The sequence below is a fragment of the Syngnathus floridae genome, chromosome 16, assembly GCF_059516105.1.
Source record: "Syngnathus floridae isolate MCC-2025c chromosome 16, RoL_Sflo_1.0, whole genome shotgun sequence".
In the NCBI taxonomy this organism is placed as follows: domain Eukaryota; kingdom Metazoa; phylum Chordata; class Actinopteri; order Syngnathiformes; family Syngnathidae; genus Syngnathus; species Syngnathus floridae.
Window position 1 is genome coordinate 6,317,844 of NC_142428.1, and position 12,493 is coordinate 6,330,336.

Consider the following 12,493-nt stretch of genomic DNA (forward strand, 5'->3'; position numbering starts at 1 on the left):
CATTCAATTGGCTTATATAATTGATAGATAGTTAACTAAACCAATCAAACATGACGTCTCTCAAAATGTTACTGTGTCCGATCTGCTGCTCCAACCTACCATCTTGAGAAGTGTGTGTGAAGGCTCAGTTGGTGCGGAGTCATGAGAGTGTTTGTAAACAACGCATTTAGAAGGTAATTTAACAGTCACGCTATTTCCTTCAATTCTGCTGATTTATTTCTTATACCTGCACGCCCTATTTCTCTACATGCGTGACTCGGTGACACTGTTGTGACATGTAATGGTAAATAGTTTAACCAATAGCGTATTTTAAGCTTTACAGGCAACTAAGCAGCGAGTGTATTGCTTAAACCTTAGCAACGTGTTAGCCGGTGTGATAACGTTGACGGTACAATAATATGTTAGCCATTTCTATCGCCTTCACCCTCGTTAGCCCGGACGGTTAGCAAATAACCATATGCCTTTGTCTCCTGTCGTGACAGCACTGCTCCAAGCAGCTAATGACTAGCAATACATATCGGATTGCTAAATAAAGCTATTTGACAAGTGCGTTTGCCCTAGTTGCGATCAATAAGCTATTAACGGTCGTGTGGCGCAATAGGCTGTATGCGCTTTTAAGTTGCCAAGTAATTGAATAAGTGTGAGGTAAACGTGTGTCAAAGCACGCCTTTTTTTTTTTTGTGCAGGAAACTGGAGTCCGAGCCCTGCCTTCATACATCTTTGAGTACCATCATATCCTCCATTATTGTGGGATGTGAAGGATGTCACAACTCATATGGTTTGATTTCATTCAGTGGACGGGATGGCACAACTGATTCATTCCTAACAGTCATTCTGTCAAACACGTTTTAGCCAGAGGGCTTTAAATAGACCTTCCTTTTTATCTTTGCACTTTACCGCACACGGGTTAAGTCAGGATGCCTTGGCCATTTTCCGAGTCCATTAAGAAGCGGGCCTGTCGTTACCTCTTGCATCGGTACCTTGGTAACTTCCTGCAGGAAAAATTAAGTTTGGATCAGCTCAGTTTAGATCTCTACCAAGGCACTGGATCACTGGGACAAGTTCCCCTGGATAAGTGGGTATGTTCATTTTAAGACATTCAATAAACACACAATCTACACTGACCAGAATTGAATATTGAATATATATATTGCCTTTCAGTCACTCAATGAGCTCCTAGAGACGGCAGATGCTCCCTTTGAGATCATTGCAGGCTTCATCCAGACGATTTCTCTAACCGTACCATGGGCTACCTTGCTGCATGAGAACTGTGCTCTTGAGGTCAAAGGTTTGGAGATGGTGTTTAAACCAAGGCCAAGAGTAGGTAAGCAGGACAAAAGTTGAGAAAAGCATGACCTTTTTTGAGTAATTTCTCTATTTGAAAACTTGAATGTGTATTTTTTTTTCAGCATCTGGCACTGAGCCCATGTACTGGTCCAGTTTCATGACGAGCAGCATGCAACTCGCCAAAGAGTGTCTGAGCCAGAAGCTCACCGATGATACGGGAGAGAGCTTTCAGCCATTTGAGGGACTAGAGAAGTTTGCTGAAACAATAGAAACTGGTACATCATGTGCTGGGGAAGCCTCTGGGAGCGCTTGCAAAAATAGCAAGAATGAATCAATCACTGTTTGAAATTCTCTTTCTTGTAGTTCTCAGAAGAGTCAAAGTGACATTTCTGGATACTGTTCTGAGGGTTGAACATGTTCCAGAAAATTCCAAAACTGGAATTGCTCTTGAGGTTCGAATAAACAAGTAAGTTGCCACACGTATTTAAAACAACAGTTGTAGGGATTTAGATAGTCAAGGTGAGTGGAAAAAAGAATTTATTTTTTATGTAGAATTTATTGAACTTGTGTTGCTTATAAAATTATTTTATGAACTTTAATTTATTTATCTTTTATTATACAGCTTGTAATTATCTATACTGTAATTAATTGCATTATTATCATTACCTTCTTGTTGCTGATTGGCTATAAGAAATCATTTGATTCTGCTCTTTCAGAGTGCAGCATTTAGCAGCATTGTGTTGCTTATAAAATTATTTTATGAACTTTAATTTATTTATCTTTTATTATACAGCTTGTAATTATCTATACTGTAATTAATTGCATTATTATCATTACCTTCTTGTTGCTGATTGGCTATAAGAAATCATTTGATTCTGCTCTTTCAGAGTGCAGCATTTAGTAGTACTAAGTTACCAAATAAGGTTCCTACTCGGTTCCTTTTTACAGGGTTGAGGAAGTCCTTGACTGTAACATTTATGACTGAGATCAACTGTTTCAGTGCTTGTTGTATTTTTGTGGATTCTTTTTTTTTTTTTTTTTTTTTAACTTTGTCCTGCCTTTTATGTACAGGATTTTTTATTCCGACGAAACTGGGGAGGAGAGCTCAAGTGTGAATGTGCATCAACCAATCACATTTGCGCACAAAAAGCTACAGATGGAAGGCATCACTGTATTTTGGGATGAGTTCACTGATTTTAAATCTTCACCACTTCCAACGGTTTGTCTTTTTACATTCCGGATGAACTAATTGCATGTACCTGCAGCCAGTCAATGAATGCACTTTTTAATTTTTTGACAGGAAACTGAGCCAAAACTCTCTCCTAGCTGGAATCCAAAAATCATTTGCGAGCCTCATCCACAGTTCACAGAAACTGTATCCTCGACAGTACCCTTTCAACCTGTGCAGGTCGGGAGTCTCGGCGGTAAAATTGAACTGTCCCTCACATTGAAAAACAATCTAGCCATGCCTGGAGCTAAGGTGAGTCACTAAAGGTTTGTGTAATATATATAAAAAAGTTCAGAAATTAGATTTTGGTATTGATGTTCATTGACAAGAGGCCAAGTAATGTTTCTTTGCCTCACAGCTGGATGTTGCCGGCCACGTTGACACACTGCTCATTTTGCTCTCACCACGCCAAGTCCATCTACTTCTGGACTTGTTTGGAGCGTTTTCCTTTGAACGTGAGCGTCTGTTAGTAAATGAACAAGCCTGCTGTAACGTCACTGAGTGTTTAATTTAACTGTTTGAATTTCTCTGCTTTTGCCTGAAGGTGCACAGGAATGGGCCAAGGACAAAAAGAGTCGACCCATGCAGCAAGAGGATGAGTACCGACTCCACATGGAATTAAACCGCTGTCTGAAGAAGGATACTGCAATGGCAGGAGCAGAGGCAGAACTTTTTGAGAGTCAGACGACTCGAACTGTTTCTAGTCGAGGTTTGATTGAAATGATCCTTCAAAGTTTTTTTTTAAGGATGTCAAGTGTCAGCTGTTATATTGGATTTTTTTTTTCTGTAAACCTGTGGTCGGAGCAGATGACGTCTTCTTCTCCATGGCTGACATGGACATGTCCCACAGCTTGTCGTCCCTCCCTCCTTTGGGGGAACCACCCACTGTGGATTTGGATTTGTCACTCAATAGTAACTACTCCGCTTCTCCGGGGGAATCGCCGTCGGGAAACAAGACTGTGAGTCAGGCTCATCACTTACATGGATAAAATCAGATTCAGAGCCATTCACTGATCTTATGTATGTATTCAAATGAACATCTGTGTTTTTAATCAGGGTCAATGTGTTTTTGTGACATTAGGCTTTGTGGGACGATTACATGGACGTACCACGACAAAGAGAGAAGCAGATACCTGGAAAGTCTCGCGACGCTCAACTCCCTCAAACGTTATTGCGACAAGCTTGTAAGTGTGGGCAAACACAAGATAATGTCGTGTCTACAGTGGAAAGAGTCTTGCGTGATCATTTTGCTGAGTGAAACTACTGAAATTGAGTCATGATCATGTTTGCTTTCAGCACATCCATCCAAAACCCACAGTGACGAATCAAGACCAGAGTTGGTTTTAAGTCTCACACTGAGCAGTTTGGCAATCTCAGTCCTCCACATTGACCCGTTACCACCTCTAGATGTGTCTCCGGGACCGCTGGACCCTATGACTGCACATTTCTTCAGCGTGCTGGGCCCGAGTCACCTCGACCCAGCTGCTTTCCTTCAGTCTCGATCAGTTTTTAATCACGCATGTCCCCAAGATCACCTCAGGTGAGCATTCTTTAAATTTTTGTCTTGTTAAATGTTAAATTTTTTTTAACACTTTATATTGGTCAATAATTTGTAAAAGTAACACCACACATGTGGACTAACCAATGTGATAGATTTGTAAACCAATATGAAAGGAAGCCCTTGAGAAAGAAGTCCAGGAAAAACTCAAGATAACATGTTGTTGCATTTGCAGGTTTGTTGCCCAAGGTCTCAAGATAATCTATGAGCACTGTCAGGGATCCAGCCTGCGGACTTTCAGCACCGACGTCTCCCTTGACCAAATGGAGCTGCTGGAGTGTCTGTTCCCTTCAGAGTCCAACACGTCTGGCTCTCAGAGAGGCATTCAATACACTGAGGTCAGCGAGGCAACGCTGAGTTCAGCACATGCTCTGCATGCATTTTTTTGGGGGGTGAATTCACAGCATGACGCGTTTCTGTCACAACTCAGCTCCTGACGTTTAGCACTGCAGCCAGCGGCAGCGCACCACTTAGTACCTGCTTTCACCTGCTTTACAAACAGGCCGAGCGCAGAGGCCCACAGGTAAATGCAAAATAAAACAAAAGCAGCCTTCATAGTTGGTAGTCACACTTGCAGTACACTTGTAAGAGTGGTCGCTTAGCTTGAGCTTCATCTCTGCAGGGTGGCCAAGTGCGACTCAGCAGCATCCCCAGAAAAGCTGACGTGCTGGTCGAACTGGGCCCCGTGCGCTCCGAGCTCGACATCAGTATTGTGGACCGTCTCAATTCTGTACTGCAACCTCAGAAGCTGGCCACCACGGAGATGATGACCTCACACATGTACACGTCCTATAATAAGCATATCAGCTTGGTGAGATGAATGAAAATCTACTCAAGATTTCAACAATTTTACCCCTCTGATATTGATAGTCTTTGTAAAGAGGTAGAATTTTAGATTCTGCTCTGTTAGATGTCAATCGATTGTGCCGATTGAGCTGTGGTTTGCATTTTTGCAGCATAAGGCCTTTGCAGAGGTTTTTCTCGACGACAGCCGCACCCCATCCAGTTGTCACGTGTCACTGACCGTCAACGCACCAACACTGGGCGTTGCGGTCCGATTTCCCATTCCCGATCTGCGCTCCGATCAGGAGAGAGGTCCCTGGTTTAAAAAGTCCTTGCAGAAAGAAGTCATGTACCTGGAGCTGGAAGAACTGGAATTTAAAACTGAATTTAGGGCAGGGAGCACGCCAGATCAAACCAAGATGGAGCTAACCTTCAGGGAGCTTATTGGTATGATGAGGTCAAGAAAGTTGCTGTATTACTCCCAGAGTCCTCCCTAAGTGTGTTTTGCTTCAATTGCCTTCCACAGGCAGGTTTCAGGAGGAGCTGGATCAACCAGCCGCCAGGTTCCTCAGAGTTTCCCACACCATGGACGGAGACATGACAACATCTGAGAGTGCGAAATTTGATTGGCCACGGTATGTTTTTAGCTCGACATCCTTGTCTTGCACGTCACCTCCAAATGACGGCGCACTTTCCCACCAGTGTCGTGTTGAAAGTGAACCCCACGGCGGTGCACTCGATCCTTGAACGCGTGACGGTCGAGGATGAAGAAGGGGCCGAGGACAATTTCCTTGAGGAGGAAGAGGAGGGTGCTGCCCACTCACTGAAGGATTTTTGTGACTTTGGGAAACCAGAGCCGTCACCCTTTTCTTCTCGGAGGGTTATGTACGAGAACGAAGAGGTCGGTACTACATTCGTGAAACATCAATGTTCAAACAGCAACATTAGCATCACTTTCAAAACATTTTTGTTTCCAGATGGTCATTCCCGGTGATGTTGGCGAGATGACCGAGTTCCAAGAGAAAACCATGAACAACTCTCGTTTTGTCCTCGACCTGTGTTTCCCCAATGTGCAATTATCTTTACCCAGCAAAGCATTTTATGAAAAGCTACACAATAGGTAAGTCCTAAAAAAAATTGTTTATCCTTAACAAACCCTCCAGATAATGTTCTGCAACTATCACAGTAACGAAAGTTGATATTTTTAATGCTTGTTAAGGTCAGTGTTTACCATTACACAATAACTGGACAGACTTCACCACATTTCAGAATCAACAATGACCTCCTGCTGTGGGAGCCCACTGCCCCTTCGCCTGTGGAAACGGTAGATAGCATGCCATATGGCGTTGGTCTCTCTGTCGCCAGTCAGTTGATCAACACTTACACTGAAGACAGCTTCACCCAATTTCGCTCGACTGGACCTGAGGGTGAGACAGCTCACATTGTGTGCAGTCTTCAATGAAATATAATTGTTGAACGCAAGCAGACATTTTGAGATTTTCTTTTGTGTTATGCTTGTAGAAGATACCAGTGGTTCCGATGAAGAGTACATGCACTACAACTCTGCTTCCTCTGATCGAGGATTCAGGTCTCACAAGAAAAAGAATCCCAAAGTTCAGAGTAAAAGCTCCCAGAGCTTGTTTTCTGTTATTATCAACGTCAACCATGGCTTGGTTGCGCTTCAAACTAACGCTAAGGTACATTGATAGCAAAATCCGTTTTGTCACACTTTGATTTACATTATAAGTTTTTGGCATCTTTTTTCCTAGAAGGAGGATAAGACACTACTGAAAAACAAACATGGGGAATTCTGGCTCGAGGTGAAAAATGCCGTGCTGTTCAGTGTTACACAGCACGAAGGCTTTAAAGATCAACACTATGTCTGCTTCCACACCACCAATAGTTCCTTGTATCACCAAGGTAACCACCCGCATTTTTAAATGCTTCACCGAAATGTAGCTGATCTCTAGTTTTGTTTCTGTCCACAGGAGTTGTAGATGGAAGCCCCGCCTCCTTGGATATAAAGTTGCCATTCAGGTCACATCCACACTGGCTGGAACCGACCATCTACCAATCGGAGTCACCCTCAGAGAGATCTTCGACGCCGTCGGAGGGTATTGGCTTGGAGGCCCGCAGTATGGTGTCCGTTGCCGTCAAGATCTCATCGCAAAATGCCGATCGCAGCTTCAAGGTAGGCTGTCAGGGTTACGTCTTGAAAAGTTTTCAAATAGTTTTCAAAAATCACTGATAAGCATTCACACTTGCAATATTTTAGAAGTATTTCAAGCGTTACTGCTCGATTGTGATTTATTTTTGCACACAGGAATTTTTGGTTGCTATTGGAGTGAGAGGAGCAACAGTCCAGCACAGAATGGTTCCTCCCAACCTGGGCTGGTATGATCAGGTAGGTCAACTCTCACATCTCGATGACTTGATGTCATATATAAGTGAAAACCAAAGGTCAATTTATTTGCTCCAGATGGTGGACTTTTTAAATGTGTCCGATGAGCCTGTTTTGGGTTACGCTCCTCCCACGTCTGTCAGCACTCTCCATCTACATTTGTGGAACTGCTCCTTGGACTACAGGTAAAGGAGATGCGTGTGTCTGCCTCATTTTCCGTATTCTAATGCGTTTTTATTTTCGGACAGACCTTCTTATTTACCTCTGAGATCGTTGCTGGTGGTGGAAACATTTAGCATCTCCAGCAGCGTCTCTCTAGACAACTCCTCCTCAACGCTCAGGTATGGTATGATCACAAAATAAAAGGTTCTGAGGTTCAGAGTGAAACCAATGACTCTGTTCCAGGATCATTTTGGACGAAGCTGCTCTGTTCCTCTCAGACAAGTGTAATGCCGTTTCTGTCAATTTAGCACGCGGTAAGTCGATTCCTCGATGAAAGGAATCTTTGAGAGGATTTTAACCAGTGCACGTCTTGTTTTGGTTCCAGACTATGTCCAAGTGGTAGACATGGGAACTCTAGAACTGCGAATCACTGCTGTCAAACCTGGCGTGGATGGCAAACTGGTAGGAGGGGGACATTCCTAAATGACTTCAAGGATCTTGAATTTTTCACACTTTTCTTCTCGTGTAGACTGAGCCGAGATTTGAGCTTCGATGCTCCAGTGACGTCATCCACATCAGAACATGCGCCGACTCCTGTGCTGCCCTCATGAACCTAATCCAGTATATTGCCAGCTATGGAGATTTGCTTCCTCCTGCAGAGCCAGAGGCCAAGCAAAGCAGTTCCACACAAAAGAACAAGGTTAGCATTCAGGACAGCATTCATCATGACCAAACTACACAAGAATCCGAAAGCCGAGATGCTTAATCTCAGTGTCTGGCCGGACAGGCAGAGTTTCCTAGCCGGCTCGTCGCTCAGACTCCGCTGCTGGCTGAGACCGAGCAGCAGATTTTGCAGGATCTGATGAGTGAAGCGATGGAGGACACTGATGTGCAGCATGCACCCGGGGTGCAACAGAACGGTACCATTTTGATTCAGGACGATTCTCCCTTCGCATTATTTGATGCCATACTATTCATATTTGATCAAATTTGTAGGTGCTCGGGAGGAGAGGAATCGCAATCTTGAGCCCCCTCGCTCTGACTTGTTCCTGTTCCCAGATGAGAGTGGGAATTCCGTCCATGATGCCAGCCCCACCTGCCCCATTCTTCACTCTCCTCTCATCACGCCTGTTTCCAACCTGGCACAGGAGACTGACGACTTCTGTATTCTGGAAACGCCCAGTTCCAGATTGCAGGTCAGCATGTGTTGATTGCATTATAGCCAAAGTCAACTAACTTGAGGTGCCTGATTACTCTGAACAGCAACAATGTGTTTCAGGATGTGGATCAGGAGCCCGTCGTAAAGCTGCTCACCTCCGAGCCGGTGCAAATCCGCTACGATCACTTCAATCAACCTCTGGATGGAAGCGATTCCAGTCGCGGAGCATTGAATTTTCCCATCCCAGAGGTGCGTTACCTCATCAAGGAGATCTCCATTGTGTGGCATCTCTATGGTGGCAAAGATTTTGGCCGTGTTACCTTCACAGCTTCTCCTGCCAGAAGTCGGGGGTGAGTAAAGAATGTTTGAAACTAAGTATGATATTTTATTAATTCCAAAGATAAAGCAACAGAAACATGTTTATCTTTTCTTCGCAATTCAGTACTACTCCCCACAGTTCCCCCTCCCAAACACCAGTTCGACAGGCCAGAATTTCAGGACGCACTGGAGGAGGAAAAGGAAGAAACCCCGATGTCCTCATGGAAATACAACTCAGCAAAGTAATTTTTCATCTCAGTTATTTTCCCCTTAGGTGACCCAGTTAACATGAGCACCAAACATCACGCCAGTGATCATTTTGTTTTCACCCTCAGGTGAGATTTCAACACGAGGTGTACCCACAAGAGCAGGAGGCTTCAGGATCACCAGCAGAGCAGCCTGTATCCCGCCAGGTGTTTGTTGTACAAGACTTGGAGATCCGAGACAGACTGGCAAGCTCCCAGATGAATAAGTTCCTCTACTTGTACTCCAGTAAAGAAATGCCCCGTAAGGCTCATTCCAACATGGTGAGAGGAAGCAGTACACGTACATTCACCTCTTGAAGTCTCATTGTAGTCGATGATAACTTACTTTTGCTTTCTGTTGCTTAGTTGACAGTTAAAGCGCTGCACATGTGTCCTGAGTCCGGCCAGGCTCCGCAAGAATGCTGCTTACGTGTTTCCCTGATGCCGCTCCGCCTCAATATCGATCAGGTAAAGCATATTTTTTTGGGGAATGACAAAAATAACATTTCATTTTGTTTTGTTTCTTTGAAGGATGCTCTCTTCTTCCTCAAAGACTTCTTCACTAGTCTTTCCACAGAAGTGGAGTTTTTCTCCCCGCCTAGTCAAGATGGTAAATAATTCACTTTCATCATCAACAGCCTTTTTTCCTATGATTTAAAAATTGCCTGACTAAAGCATTTCATCCCACCACAGTGAGTGCGTCCGTGAAGAAAGCTTCTGTTCCTGAGATCTCATGCAGCTTCTCCAAGCATGCTGCCACTAACCAGATCCCAGCACCTATCATCTCTGTGCCCGCACAGAGACATTTGAGTCAAAATGGGTTCGCCGTGTGTAGCCGGGAGGATGTCGGGGACGGTGACGCATCCGCCGCTTTGTTCTCCGACCAGCCCATATTCTTTAGGTTGCTGCCAGATAAATTGAATAAATCATAAAGAGATGAAAGGGTCTTTACAGAGCCTCCTAATTGACTCTTCTTTTATGCCACAGGGAGTTCAGATTTACCTCTGAAGTTCCTATTCGCTTGGATTATCATGGAAAACACGTCTCATTGGAGCAGGTACTGACTGACTCTTAAGGTTTTGAGTCTATTCCAGTTCTTGTTATTTGACTGATTGCCATTCACTGTTTTACTCCCAGGGAACGTTTTCAGGCATCATTATCGGTTTGACGCAGCTCAACTGTTCAGAGCTCAAACTGAGACAGCTGTGCTACCGACAAGGGTACGTATGTTCGTTATTTTTAATTAGAAAAAAAATAGAGTTGAAACGTAAGGTTGTAGATTAGTCAAAACTCAAGCAATTCAAAAGAAGTGAGTAATTGTTTATTATATTTAATTTTGTTTTTAATTCCAATTAGAAAAGGTCAAATGTGAAAATGCATTCCATTCCTGAATTCTTTTTTAAATGGTCTTTATTTATTTCTTGCAGTTTATTAGGTGTGGATAAGCTCTTTTCCTATGCAATTAATGAGTGGCTTAACGACATAAAGAAAAACCAGCTTCCAGGCTTGCTGGGCGGTGTGGGGCCCATTCACTCGCTGGTCCAGCTGGGTAAATAATGCCTTCTATTGCATGAATGCACCGCCATTCGCTTATTGTTGTAATTAATGAAAGCTTTGTGCTCTGGTGTCAAACACTTTTAAGTACATATTCTTCCAGATGGATATGAACTATGTTAAGCCCAATGCATAAATGTTCAGTTCAGGGATTCCGGGACTTGGTGTGGCTCCCAATTGAGCAGTACAGGAAGGATGGTCGCATCGTGCGAGGCTTTCAGCGTGGCACCGCCTCCTTTGGAACATCCACAGCTATGGCCGCCCTGGAGCTTACCAACAGGATGGTGCGGACCATTCAGGTAAACTGCTAATTCTGCTGTTCACAATTCCAATGGTCTAAATCGGATCTGTTTATTTAAATGTACATTTAAAAGCAGCACACAACAAGGAAGGAAGTTTGATGAAAGAGTGACACATCTCAATTAAGAGACATTCTTTGAAGGTCTGGGATGAGATTAGTTTAGTCTGAGTTGTTAGTGAAAGTTGCAGGGTAAGTCGTGAGGGTACCTACACTGGCCAGGATTGTGTCACATGCAATTTAAATCCAGCCAAATAATCACTTTGGGTGAGCAAATGCTTTTATAATGATTGTTTCATTTTATTAGGCTGCAGCGGAGACGGCCTATGACATGGTGTCTCCGGTGACGACCGAGAGAGACACAAAGAGGGTAAAACGGTTCTCGCACTACGGACTGGCTCATCAGCCCGTTGACCTGAGAGAAGGTGTAGCCAAAGCCTATACTGTAGTGAAAGAGGTAACCAGCTGAAGTTGAGTACTCGTGTAACAGAGTTGTTTCTTAACGCCGAATGGTTAATCTCTCCAGGGAATCACAGATACAGCCCTGACCATCTACGACACGGCCACCCGGGAACATGAACAACGCGGCATGACCGGAGCAGTGGGCGGGGTTCTCCGTCAGTTGCCGCCCGCAGTGGTCAAGCCCCTCATCATGGCCACGGAAGCCACCTCCAACGTCCTGGGTGGCATGAGGAACCAGATTCACCCCGATGCCCGCCAGGAGGAGTCTCAAAAGTGGAGGCAAGGCGAGGAGTAATGGAGAACATTTTCCCTGGTGTAAATAATGATCATCTCATGACAGTTGAGCTCACTTGTTCCTTCAGCAGTGCCTTCACGATCATGCTTATCAAACTCTGTTGAAACAAAGGGACACATTCAAGTCATATCTGTACTGGGTTATGTCAGCTTATGAGGAAAATGCAGCATCTAAACATATAATTATTAGGATGACATGTTTACAAGTTGTTCTGTTATTTTAGTCTGTGACCCTGGATTGAAAGTACATGTGTTGTACGTGGACTTTGGTATTTACTGTAAATAGTCTAATTTGTACCATTTCATGCAAATTTATGAAAAGGAATGTAGGATGTGGTACAGTTATGTGAAGTTACAGCACTTTCGAGGAACTTGAAGGGTTATTGCTTGTCTAAAATGATAATGCACAGGATAGGGGCAGCTTTTTATTTTATTTTTTTGTGGGTAAATATCCAGCCGTCAACTTTGTCAGGTTTCCAGTAGTAGCTGCTTTAACTGTTCAAACCAAATTTGGAAATGTCTTCAATTGTATCGATCCAAAGTCTTAACATATTGCTCTATTTTCTAGGTCTTTGAATTCTGTATTTTCGCCCCATGCCATGGGCTGCACTCAACTTGATTCATTTGAAAGTAACTATTGTACATATATGTACAGTTCATTCTTGACTTTGTATTAAAAAGCATGAATGGAAAATTAAAATGGTTAATTGTGCCATTTATGTCAATATAGTAGTCAGCATCCAA

General features: G+C 43.6%; 1 protein-coding gene across 2 annotated transcripts; it reads left to right on the forward strand.

Moving 5' to 3' along the window:
• Positions 1-54: 54 nt before the first annotated feature.
• On the forward strand, positions 55-12,449 carry atg2b (autophagy related 2B). Of its 2 annotated transcripts, none has more exons than XM_088401353.1 (43): positions 55-173; positions 687-1,079; positions 1,162-1,324; positions 1,410-1,562; positions 1,651-1,753; positions 2,359-2,506; positions 2,588-2,767; positions 2,874-2,970; positions 3,060-3,224; positions 3,323-3,474; positions 3,597-3,699; positions 3,812-4,055; positions 4,249-4,411; positions 4,504-4,596; positions 4,696-4,884; positions 5,030-5,303; positions 5,383-5,491; positions 5,559-5,757; positions 5,834-5,976; positions 6,126-6,283; positions 6,378-6,553; positions 6,626-6,776; positions 6,845-7,047; positions 7,180-7,260; positions 7,336-7,442; positions 7,506-7,598; positions 7,663-7,733; positions 7,805-7,881; positions 7,949-8,119; positions 8,207-8,339; positions 8,416-8,615; positions 8,699-8,928; positions 9,021-9,138; positions 9,232-9,423; positions 9,508-9,609; positions 9,673-9,751; positions 9,835-10,042; positions 10,129-10,198; positions 10,279-10,361; positions 10,569-10,690; positions 10,840-10,994; positions 11,301-11,450; positions 11,520-12,449. In XM_088401353.1, the coding sequence occupies exons 2-43, from the start codon at positions 918-920 to the stop codon at positions 11,748-11,750; spliced, it is 6,201 nt and encodes a 2,066-aa protein (XP_088257479.1). In that variant the 5' UTR covers positions 55-173; positions 687-917; the 3' UTR covers positions 11,751-12,449. The 2 variants fall into 2 exon arrangements, with proteins under 2 accessions (XP_088257479.1, XP_088257480.1); XM_088401354.1 differs by having other exon boundaries at positions 8,479-8,615.
• Positions 12,450-12,493: the final 44 nt, after the last annotated feature.